Source organism: Lissotriton helveticus, chromosome 5_1 (genome assembly GCF_964261635.1).
Source record: "Lissotriton helveticus chromosome 5_1, aLisHel1.1, whole genome shotgun sequence".
NCBI lineage: Eukaryota > Metazoa > Chordata > Amphibia > Caudata > Salamandridae > Lissotriton > Lissotriton helveticus.
This window is the reverse complement of record NC_136065.1, coordinates 1,635,738,593-1,635,751,092: the sequence shown is the minus strand read 5'-3', so window position 1 is coordinate 1,635,751,092 and position 12,500 is coordinate 1,635,738,593. Positions and strand designations below refer to the sequence as shown.

The window sequence follows — 12,500 nt, the reverse complement described above, 5'->3', positions numbered from 1 at the left end:
TGGCATACATCAGTCACCTCTCTAGCTGGGTGCCCTATGCCAGTGGTGAGGGCAGAGGTGCATGAGCCCTGTGCCCCTACAGTACCCAGGGCCATTCCTGGGCACTGTAATTGCAGTGATGCCATTAAGAGTATATGGTGCTGGGAGGTCGACATTTCGAACTCCACAGCACCATAATGGCTACACCTGAAGACTGACAAGTTTGGAATCAAACTTCTCAGCACATTAAATTCACATTGAATGAGAAATGCACCACAGAGGGCATCTTAGAGATGCCCCCTGAAACCTAACCACAATCCACGTCTTGGCTGAGTGGCTGCAGAGGCTGCCACACAGCAGACACGTTGCTGGACCCCTGGGTGGAGAGCTCCTGCTCTCCTGGGCCTGCAACAATGCACATACTGTGTGAAGTGCTAGTCCTCCTCCCCCAGGATGGGCAGGGGGAAGCTTCAAAGGCATTCCGCCTCGGTGAGCTTCTCCAGACAATTTGCTGTACCCAGCAACTGGCCCACACCAGTCCTGACCCCCACTCTGGCGGGAAGACTTGCGGGGAAAAACTACGTCAGGAAGGGGGTGTGCCAGCCGGTGCCAACCCCACCCCTCGGGTGGGGGAGACGAGGTGAAGCACGACCCGGGCTCCGGCCATCTTGAAGATGGGGGAGCCCTGCCCAATCACAGCTAGGCTCCTGCCCCCCTCCCACAGGAGAGGAGCAGGCTAGGGGGTGTACCCACCCCGGGACAGGGACCTATTGTTCCCTGCCCTTGCCCTACCTGTAACGCCTTCCTTCCTTAGATCCCGATAAGAAAAGAAGAAAGAAGATCAAGAGGAAGAAGACCCGCAGTGCAGCTGCTAACAGGACGACAACAACTGACTTGGCCTCAGCCCTACTGGCCTGTCTATCCTGGAACCTGCTCCTGCCTAATGCCGGCGACTCCTGCGGACAGCAACCTTGGGACACCCAGAGGACCTGCCTGCCTTGACCCTCTTAAAGCGGCATGTGTGCCGTGTCAACTCTTCACTTTGTTCTGCACCAAAACACGCAGCCTGCAACGGGGTGGGGGGGGGGTGGGGGGGGTGGGGAGTGTGTGTGTGTGTGTGTGTGTGTGTGTGTGTGTGTGTGTGTGTGTGTGTGTGTGTGTGTGTGTGTGTGTGTGTGTGTGTGTGTGTGTGTGTGTGTGTGTGTGTGTGTGTGTGTGTGTGTGTGTGTGTGTGTGTGTGTGTGTGTGTGTGTGTGTGTGTGTGTGTGTGTGTGTGTGTGTGTGTGTGTGTGTGTAGGGGTAGGTGTGTGTGTAGGGGTAGGGGTAGGTGTGTGTGTAGGGGTAGGTGTGTGTGTGTGTGTGTGTAGGGGTAGGTGTAGGTGTGTGTGTGTGTGTGTGTAGGTGTGGGTGTGTGTGTGTGTGTAGGGGTAGGTAGGTGTGTGTGTGTGTGTGTAGGGGTAGGTAGGTGTGTGTGTGTGTGTGTAGGGGTAGGTAGGTGTGTGTGTGTGTGTGTGTGTGTGTAGGGGTAGGTAGGTGTGTGTGTGTGTGTGTGTGTGTGTAGGGGTAGGTAGGTGTGTGTAGGGGTGGGTGTGTGTGTAGGGGTGGGTGTGTGTGTAGGGGTGGGTGTGTGTGTGTAGGTGTGTATGTAGGGGTGGGTGGGTGTGTAGGTACAGGGCCTCCAACGGTGGCACAATAAGTGCTGCAGCCCCTTGAGGCTTCTCTGGTCATAATTCCCTGGGTACATGTGGTACCACTTACCAGGGGTTGATCTGTGGCCAGATAGTGCCAATTGGGTTTTGTTTTCAATGCAGTTTTAGGGAAAGAACATAGGACCACGGTACCTGTTTGGCAGGAGCCCAGGGCACACTCAAAGTACATCAGCAAAAAGTGGGGGCAACCATGCAAAAAGAGGGCACTTACACCAGTGATATGAAATCCAAACACTATTTGCCAGAATAGAAACCACGTCCAGTCATGCCTGTGTGAATCTATAAGTAGCTCCTGCTGAGTAATAGGAATGCCACAGGAAAGGTTCTGCGGATGCTGACCTCTGTGTCTGGGATGAGTATGCACTGCTGGTTGGAGTAGGTCGTCGGTATGGTTATTAGAAGCCATAAAGCTGCTCTCCTGGCTGTTCTTTTTAACTGGGTTGTCATTCACTCCATGAACAAGTTACAAAGGACGACACATTTGGAGAATTAAAATATTTATAATCCTTTTTGAGTTTTTCTCTGCCATTGCCACATTGTCGAGATTGTATACTAAATTACCGGTTTCACAAGTTCTAGGGTGGTCTTGATGTAAACAAGTCTCTCACTATATCTATGTCGATGCCTTCACAGGTTTGCTATGGGTATTGAGTTCCGGGAAGGATCCTTAGTTATAAACAGCAAGAATAATTTACAGCTAAAGAAGGGTAAGTACAGTGACTCATTCACCACCCATCCCTATCCCCAAATGTTGTGCTCCCTTTGATCATAGTCTTTGCTCATCCTGTCACCCGGTATGTCGTTCCTGCTTTGGCGTGTTTGCTTCCTAGCTTCACTTTAGTCGTGGTGCCATGGGCCGGTCATTTAACTGTTTAAAACACAGTGATTGTGATCAATGCGTAGCTCTGTGCCCTTCTCAAGATTATATTTAACACTTGTATGTCACAACTGATGGAATGTGGGTCCTGAAAATGAAGTTGGTGCTTACAATAGTGAGATGACCAGGATTTACCCGCTATATAAGTAGAAGAGACAAAGGTTTACTAGTTACAGAGCATGATCGGAGCAGATGTTGTATGCGAGGTAGTTCTTGGGCATAACACGAAATCGAGGCTTACATCACATGTAGTTAATTTGTTAAGCATGTATTTATTATTAAAAAATTTCTTATTACTAATTATGTAACTTGTTGCATTCTTGTTTCCAATGACTGATTCGAAGTCTAATATTATTTGAAGTGATTGACAGGGTATTGGCCAACTATTTACTTCGCTAAATGGTTGAGGAACAAATGTTTGTATGGTTGTGACTGCTTTTGTGAGATAAGATTTTAATAATTTAGGACATGTTTAAATGGTCTGTTAACCTAAGTCGATACAAGTGCACTGGTGCATCCAAAAAATGAATAATTAATTTGAGCTGCTTATGTGAAAAGTAAAGGCAAATATACAGGGAATACTGTCTTTCCATGGTTGGCATTAAGTGGGAATAAGTTCTCCCGGACACACTTCTGAATCCAGTTTGCTAATAAAGTTCCTGTAGCCAACAGAATGTAACTCAAAAGTTTTTTATTTTTTTTGCTGTGGTTGACTCCTCTTAAAGTTCTCATTGAGCTTCATATATACCTGTGGCTTCTGTCTTTGGGCTGTGCTAGTAAAGAAGTTGGTTTTGTTGAAGGTTGTTCCTGGTCCTAACCAATCAGTTTGACATGAGATCTATTTTTTCTCCTTTCTTTCCTTCCTTCTTTACTTCCTTCTTTACTTCCTTCCTTCCTTCTTTACTTCCTTCTTTACTTCCTTCTTTACTTCCTTTCCTTTCTTTCTTTCTCTTTCCTTCCTTCCTTTCTTTCACTTTTCTTCCTTATTTGTCCCTTTCGTCTGTCCCTTTCTTCCTCTCTCCCATTCTTCTTCTCCCCTTATCTATCCATATCCAAATTTTGATCCACAGTTCTGAGGAAAGAGGCGGCACACCATCAGTGAGCTGGTCTGCTGCATAGTCAACAAAGTCTGTGGCTTCTTAATTAGGCGTTCCCCGGTGCAGGGATGTTCTTACAAGCCCCGTTCTCTCTTTAAATATTTATTCTAGTGCTTCTTCAGCTCTTTGAATCACCTTATTCTTCCATTCTAAAACTCATGCAGTTCGTTTGAATAACACTGCACTTCTGGGTCCCCAGGAATGGTTTTCAGCATCAATCTGGGTCTGTCCGATCTGACCAACAAGGAGGGGAAAAAACCAGAGGAGAAGACCTACTCATTATTCCTTGGTGACACTGTGCTTGTCAACGAGGTATGTACGGAATCTTTGTGTATTAAATAACAAGTACATTTGAGGAGTAAAATGCTAAATATACAAACATTTAAGTTAACAAAACTGTAGGCAGGCAAGATTCCCATTATTGTTTTCCATTCGACCGTTGCACGATATGTCAGTTATTGTTGAACAAGCATTCATCTGGTGTTTTGGATAGTTGATCTAAAGTGGGCAGGCGGAGGATAGGGCTAAGAAGAAAATATTACTGTAGGACAGTGCAGTAGGGGAGTGGCTATGGTAGAGCCTTGTGCAGATGTGTAGGAGGGTACAGAGCGAGAGGAAGCAAGGTGTGGCAGAAGAGGGGTGACGAGTTTTAAGCTGAGAGGAGATGCAAGAAGTTGGTGACACGACAGTTTTCACTAGTGATCACTGCATCCTACTAGAGCATTTTGGTCCATCTTCCTTCCAACCCATGCTGACAAATTAGGTAAGTTGCCAAAAGCACACTTGAAAGATAGGCTGTGTGAATCACATAGGCCCATTAAATCATGCCTTCCTAGTGCCTGTGTTTGATGAGGAGGACCGCTCTGAGATGAAATAAGCCATGCACAGCCACACCTACAGCCATACATTCATGAAGTGTGCCCAAGGCATCTTGGCCTCAGCCTGCCTGCCTATATCTGTATGCATCTTATTGTAGTGCATGAGCAAATCCTCTTATTTGGTGTCAGATACCAAGCAACCATATGAGTACAGCTTAATCTCTATTCTTTTGGTGCACAGTGTCGTTAACATCCCATTGCCTTTATGGGCTTACACTAGGTACTTTTAATAGACTGCGTCAACACTGAGCCTGGAATGAGGATTTGTCCATGTTCTCGAACAGTAAAATGGGCCTGAGATTCCTTTAAAAATGCAGGCTGGACTCGCCTTCTTTCTCCATTGTTGATCTTTCATTGGCTCGCTTGCTTCAACTAGTCCCCTCGTTATGCTGTGAATATTTAGTAGAAATGTAAATCGGCATTGGCAGAATATACACATTCGGCTTAGTACCTCATACAGTTTTATCCACTTTGTTTAAATTTGGATTACAGCAAATGATTATGTGACCGTTTGTGTTGGGTAAAACAGAGGAACGTGAACAGGACACAAAGTGATCTGAGTGTCCTTACTGAACTCTCCTCTTGATATCAAAACGTACTTTTGTAGCAGTTATTCCACTGCATCTAAAACAATTTACTCTTGTGGATACATGAGGACATTTTCTTTTGCGTTTACACTCTGAAGATTCTAGCTTGGCATTCTTAGTTGAATGCCTTGAACAGCTGATCCATTCAGCATGTCTCTGATTTATTACAGATATTCTGATTTCCCATACTGCACTATAGTGAAATTTGGATTTTCAATTAATAAGAATCGGTTGAGTCCTGTATTTTGGAGATATGAACAGCTGAGATCAGAAAGTAAAGGGTTGACTTATTTTACTATACATTGCAAGCCATTTCTCGTAGGTGTAAAATACTTCCCTATTCCCTCTTCAATGTGGAGTCCCGCAGGGCTCATCGCTGAGCCCTACCTTATTTAATACATATATGACTCCACTTGAAAGAGTGGTAGCCCCTTCAGGAGTGAAGATCATCAGCTATGCTGATGATACTCAGCTGGTGGTGGGCCTCACTCAGCTGGCGGACCAACCCAAGGTGCTACATGACTGCCTGGCCAATGTTTACCGTTGGATTTCCAACTCTGCTTTAAAGCTTAATGGAGGAAAAACTGAGCTGATGCTCCTGGGTAACTCCAGTCCCTCCATTATTGCTAGCTGTTGGCCCCGGTCTCTTGGTGATCCACCATCCCCCAAGAAGGAGATAAAGTCCTTGGGAGTATGGTTGGAGGAAGATCTGTCCTTCAGGACCCACGCCAGGAAGACCGCGGGGGTCTGCTTCGGTCTACTGAAGTCAGCCCGAAAGGTGTTACCACTGCTTCCGGATCCAGCTAAGAAGCTTTTGATACGTGGTTTAATCCTATCGAGGCTCGACTATGGGAATGCCCTGTTTCTTGGCGCCCCCGAAGCGACCTTTAAAACCCTCCAACAGGTGCAAAATGCAGCTGCCAGAGTCTTGATGGAGATTCCTAGAAGGCAGTCTGCCGCCCCGGCCCTCAAAGCGCTTCACTGGCTCCCCGTGAAGGAGCGGGTGAAATTTAAGGCGTTGTGTACGGCCCATAAAATTTTACATGGCAAAGGCCCCCCCATTCTTTTTAATATGGCCCGTCCTTATAAACCCCCACGCCTTTTGCGCTCGGACCAAAAACACCTTCTGCAGTCAGCGAGAGTTAGGAGAGCTCGTACTGGGGGCAGGCGCTTCTCGGTGCAGGTGGCGACTTTGTGGAACTCTCTGCCCTTCAAGATTCGCTCTGAGCCCAAGATCCTACTATTCAGGAAACTTCTTAAAACCTATTTGTTTCCACAGTAGTGATTAATCGAGCCTCTCCTTTTTTTGGTCTGTCGCGCCGGGATGCCCCCGGGTAAGCTGAGCGCGTTATAAGTTTCATATTATTATTATTATTATTATTATTATTATTATTACTTTAGTAGATGAGATTACCGTTTGTACTACGTGAAAGAAATCTATTCTGAATATAGTTATTGTAGTTTCTCAATTTTAATCCAATTTAGAGCCAGATAATGGCACCTGGTCACAAGAATTAATAAAAGTTTCGTACAGGAGTGGCTAGTGCAGAAGATCAAATCCGGCAATGCAGATTTCATTTATGTACAAGACCTTTACTTGTGCAGGATACCGTGGGAAGCTTTTTTTATGCTTGAATCAGGTTTATTTTTCTGCTATAGTCAAATGTGTTTCATCAACACATTGCTGTTCTAGATGCATCTAGTGCAGATCATATACATATGTTTTATAACTGTCTGATATTAGTTCTTTGTCCACGATACATTACTTTCTAAGCTTTGTGTTGAATGATGTATGTAGGAAAGTGGATTTCTGTTGCAGTACCCCCCACTTTTTGGCTGGTTTCTGATACAACTTTGACTGTAGGGTACTGGGTACCCGCTAAGCAGATTCTCAGTACCAGTGTTCTTCCCCTAAAACTGGTCCACCACTGGCTTGCATATATGTCCCTAGTAAAAGATGCCCCTGGTTCCAGGGGCCTGTAGGCTAAAAAGGGTCCCTAAGGGCTGCAGCATGAATTGTACCGCCCTAGGGGATCTCTCCCCAAGGCCATGCTGTGGCAGCTTGCATGCCTTGGTGCATTGAATAACAGTAGACGTGGCACTACTTGTATGCATGCCATGTCCAGCAGCACTGCCTAAGATTTAGGTAAGTCACCCTTCTAGCAGGCCTTTCAAGCCCTAAGGCATGGTGCACTATATCTCGGGTGTGGGCATATCTGCATGAGCAGATATGCATCTACAATGTTTAAGTCTATCCTTAATATTGTACATGCCAGTGAGGCCACAGAGAGTACATGGGAATGGAAACGTGACCACTAGAGTTCCCTTGCACCATGATGGCTTCACTGAATCTAAGAGTGTTTGGTACCAAACAGCTCCTCTTAATAAACCCATACTGATACAAGTGTGGTATTTATTAAACTATGTACCTAGAGGGCACCTCAGAGGTGCCCCATGAAAACCTACTAACACTGGTGTGGTCTCTGACTGGCTTTAGGCTGCTTGACCACATTACCACAAATAAAGCACTTTAGGTTTACATTGGGCCCTTAACACTTCTGGGGTAATCTCTGGACTCTTTGCACTATATAACCACTTGGTGGTATATTTCATAACAAGCCAGCTTCCTACAATGTATACCTCCGTATCCTTTCCTAAATTTGTTTTGTATGAGTAACAATTCTGTTAATTCTAGTGTTTTTGTATATGACCACAGCAATAGCAAGATTATAATATTCACGAAAAATAGTGATGAGCAAGCGTTTCGAAAACCACTAAAGCTTTACTGCTCTAAAAATGAATAAGAAAATGGGTAGGTGTTCTAAATAATAGAATTAATATGAAAATTCAATCATGAAAAAAATTATTCTGCTAAGCCTAGGTCTTAAAATGTTAGAAATATCTACCAAAACACAGGCATCATGCCCGAAACAAATGTTCGAGGCATATGAGCTCTAGATCATATGCTTTGCATAGATTGTCATCTAGTGTTGGGTCCAGATGTTTGCACTTTGTTTTTCTTCTAAAGTTTTTCCAGTCACTAGGTAGGAGACTCCTCCTTTCGGTGATAGTGCCATGGGCATCGACTCCAATGTTGGGTATGGTTTTTTTCGCCATCTGATTCGGGTGTTTATTTCATTTTTAATTGTTAGTTTACTATAGCGCGGACCAGACCCAGGGCAGGGTATCAGAGCGCTTTACAATGAGGGCACAGTACGAAGAAAACAAGCAAAATATAGCATACACAAGATCAGCAAATTTTTACAAAGTTTGGAGGGTCACAGGCGTTAGAGTGTTTCTGAGCAAACGGTCATGAGCAGCGAGGGTGTCCTTGAAGGGATAGAAGAGGCAGGTTTAAATGTGTAGACTAGGAACGGTCCTTGTGATATTTTACGGGAGTAATTTGCACATAAGGAATGCTCGGTCAGGTTTTTTTCTTGTTGAAACGAGAGGGTTTCAGGAGTAAGTTATCAACGCTCCTAGAATGTCTGATTCCTCCAGATAAGGTGAGTTTTTGGGATAGTTAGTGGGAAGTATTGTGGTGAAGCGCTTTGAGTGGTGCATTCAATTTCTAGGTGGATTCGAGCATCATAAGGTAGCCAGTTGAGTGCTTTCAGGTGTGGCTATATGTGGTCAAAGTTCCTAGATCCTGTTAGTAGACTTGCTGTGGCGTTGAGACAGGCTTTTTAAGGGGCGGTTGAGATTTTGGGAAGCCCCGCGAGGGTGGTGCATCCGTACTCAAGCCTTGAGATGACTAAGGACTGAACTGCAGTTTTGAGGTCCAGGTTCTCGATGAAGGGTTTCATTTTCCTAAGGTAGCGGAGGTGAAAGTGTACTTTTTTAGCTAACAGGTGGATGTGTGTTTACATGTTAAGGTTCTTATCTAGTGTAATTCCAAGTGATTTGGTGAAGTCCACCTGAGTTGGCATGTAGTTCAGTGCAGTGATCAACTTGGTCCATTCCTTTGTCTCCTGGGAGTTATTAGGGGGGGGGAGATGAGAAGAAATTCTGTTTTTGCGAGTTTAGCTTGAGGAAGGTGGCTGGTAGCCAGTGGACGGTATTTTCGAGTGCCAAGTTCATCGTCTTTATGTCTTCAATGGAGGAGATCTTGATGTAAAGTTGAGTGTTGTCCGCGTCCATGTGGTAGGCTATGTTCGGCTGCTGCAGTAGTTCGACATATAGGTTGAATAGGGTGGGGGATAGGGTAGAGCCATGTGGTACTCCTAGAGGGTTCAGTGAGGAGGGGGAAATATTTTTGTTCACCATGAACGAATGAGTTCTGTTTTCCAGAAACGATTTGAACCATTGAAGGACTGTTCCAGATAAACCCATCCTATTTTCTAGTCTTATTAGAATTTTGTTGTGATTACACTTGTCGAAGGCTGAGGACAGGTCGAGCAGGACTAGTAGACCGGTTTAATTGCGGTCCAGAGCAAGGAGGGCGTCGTCCACTATATGCAGAATGGCTATTTCTGTGCTATGGCCTGGTCTGACCACCGATTGGTGGATGTTCAGAAGGTTGAAGTCAATGATGTGTTGGTTCAGTTGTTGTTGAACACATCTTTCCAGGACGTTGGCTAGCATGGGAATGTTGGTTATGGGTCAGAAATTGTTGGTCGGAGGGGTTTGCTGTCTGTTTCTTTAGTATAGTGGGGACTTTATCCGTTTTTAGGCAGTCTGGTATGTGCCCTTGTGCTAGCGTGGACTGAGTCATTGAAGTAGTTGTTGAGTTTAGTGGTTTCTAAAGTTTTGGAGATGTGATTAGAATCGTAAAGTTTGAACGTGGACCTGTGAGTTATTTTTTGGTAAAAGTAACTCTGGTTGTTCTGGGTTTTCAGCTTGAAGGTTCTTTGAGGTGGTTGAGTTAGTTGCTGCCTTGTTAAGCTTGAGTTGGAAGGAGTTTGTTTTTGCTGTGAAGAGTGAAGAAAATTCTTTGTTGCCAAGCTGTGATTTCGATGTCAGGAGAGAGGATATGGCCATTTTGTTAGATTCTGGTTTTAGGATTTCAAAGAGTTTCTTTGGTCTGTTCTTGGCATTGTCTAGCTCTGATCTAAAGAAGTCTTTTTTTAGATTGTAGAATACTTTTGTTTTAGGAGTTTCTAGCTTTCCGAAGTAGTTTAGGATGTCAAGTCAAAGGCATTTGTAACACGCACATATCACATCCAAAGAGTCTCATGGAGCTTGCAGACGGTTCTGACGAGATACGGACAACTAGTTTGCAAAAAGCCAGGTCTTCAGCCTCTTGCGGAAGCAGATGTGTACTGAGGTCGTGCGCAGATTCAGGGGCATCTTGTTCCAAAGGGAAGGGGCAAGAAAGGAAAAAGCAGAAGGGCGAGGGATGTTGTCTCCAGTTCCATTCTGATGATCTGAGTTTCTTCATTCAGGGCTCCGTTAAACCATGGGTTTTTGTCTTTGTCAGGAATTCATTTGAGTTTAGGTGGAGCAGCTTGGTCAAAGACCTTGGTCATTGTGGAGTTGTAGTGATCTGTGAGGTCACCGACGTCAGACATGATGTGTATTGCTGCGCTCCAGTTCGGCACCGTTTCTCGGTTCCAATTGACGTGCAATCAGGTACCATATAGAACCAGTCCATTTACAATATCGGGGTATCAGGGTATACTCCCTGTACTTTTAATTCCACAAAAAGACTGATCTCTCAGGCCCATACTAGACCTCAGAGAACTGAATCTGTATATTCAATTGGACCACTTTAACATGATCACACTCCAACCAGTGCTCCCACTCCTTCAGCAAGGTGACTTTCTGTCCACTCTGGACTTGAAGGACGCCTATTTCCATATTCCCATTCACCCTGCTCACTGGAAATACCTCAGGTTTGTGGTAGACGACCAGCATGATCAATTCATGGTGTTCCCATTTGGAATAACTACCGCACCCAGAGTTTCCACCAAATGTCTGGCAGTAGTCGTAGCTCATCTAAGGAGACGGCACATTCACGTCTTCCCTTACCTAGACAACTGGCTCATAAAAGCCAGCGCGCAACAAAGCTGCCTATGCCACACTTAAGACAGTCCAACTGCTTCACGACCTTGGGTTTACTGTAAACCTTACCAAGTCTCATCTCCAACCATCCAATACACAATAGTATCTAGGAGCCACAATAGACACTCAAAGCTCTAGCGTGTCCCAACCCAGTCAGAATCCGCAACATGCAGACTCTAATGTTACAACACTCATTACCAGCTCGAGTGTTAATGCAATTGATAGGAATGATGTCATTTTGCATTTTAATTGTGCCTTATGCAAGACTTCAAATGCGTCCCCTCCAGGAATGCTTAGCACGTCAGTGGAACCAAATTCAAGGTCAGTTATCAGATCTAGCGTTGGTAGATTGCCGCACCCATCGCGCTCTGCAGTCGTGTGATACAAAAAACCTTTCCAAGGGGCGGGGATTCGTCGCCCGAGTTCCACAGATAGTGCGAACAGCAGACTCTTCGATCACTGGTTGGGGAGCTCATCTACAGAAACTTTCCATTCGGGGCATGTGGACTCTTCAACAAAGCAACTCTATATAAACCATCTAGAACTTCTAGCAATTTGTCTAGCGTTGAAAGCTTTTCAACTTCATCAAGTAGGCAGAGCTGTCCTAATTCGCACAGACTACATGACAGCAATGTACTACACGCAAAAACTTGGGGGACCCAGCTCTCACAATTAGCCCTGAGAATCTGGAGATGGGCCATATTGTACAAAATGTCTCCTTGCGGAGCACCTTCCCAGTGTAAACAACCAGATTGCGGATCTGCTCAGTAGTTAACACCAGATCCACGAATGGGATCTCCACCCTCAGGTTCTCCTCATGTTCTTTCAAATGTAGGGATTCCCAGACATAGATCTGTTCGCCACCCACCTAAATGCAAAATGCCTAAACTTCGCATCCAGAGATCCACACCCATTGTCCAAAGTCAATGCACTATGGATGAATTGGTCAGGGATATTTGCTTACGCTTTTCCACCTCGCCCACTCGTTTCATTAGTGGTTTGAAAGCTCGAACAGCATTACCTGACACTAATCCTGGTTGCTCCCACATGGGCCCGTCAACCCTGGTGCGCAACCCTCTTGGAGTTGTCAGTAGTTTCCCACCCAAAACTCCATCTCACTCCCAGTCTCCTCATTCAGAGTGATAAGGCATCCAGATCCCAGTCATCTCAACCTTGAGATCTGGCACCTGAAATCCTAGAGTTTGGCTACCTCAATCTTCCCCCAGATTGCCTGAATATCATCAAAGAGGCTAGACGTCCTACCACAAGGGCATGCTGTGCAGCAAAATGGAAGCGGTTTATGATTTACTGTAACTAATAACAATCGTCAGTGCAAAAAATAATTTGTTATCTATTACATCTACAGCTTT

General features: G+C 45.1%; 1 protein-coding gene across 1 annotated transcript in view; it reads left to right on the top strand.

Annotated features, from left to right (window-relative positions):
• SUPT16H (SPT16 homolog, facilitates chromatin remodeling subunit) overlaps positions 1-12,500 on the top strand; it is a 246,013-nt gene that overhangs the window by 124,316 nt on the left and 109,197 nt on the right. Inside the window, exons 9-10 of the mRNA XM_078644840.1 lie at positions 2,322-2,395; positions 3,862-3,974. Of these exons, the coding sequence (XP_078500966.1) occupies positions 2,322-2,395; positions 3,862-3,974 (187 nt within the window). The remainder of the gene's footprint in view (positions 1-2,321; positions 2,396-3,861; positions 3,975-12,500) is intronic.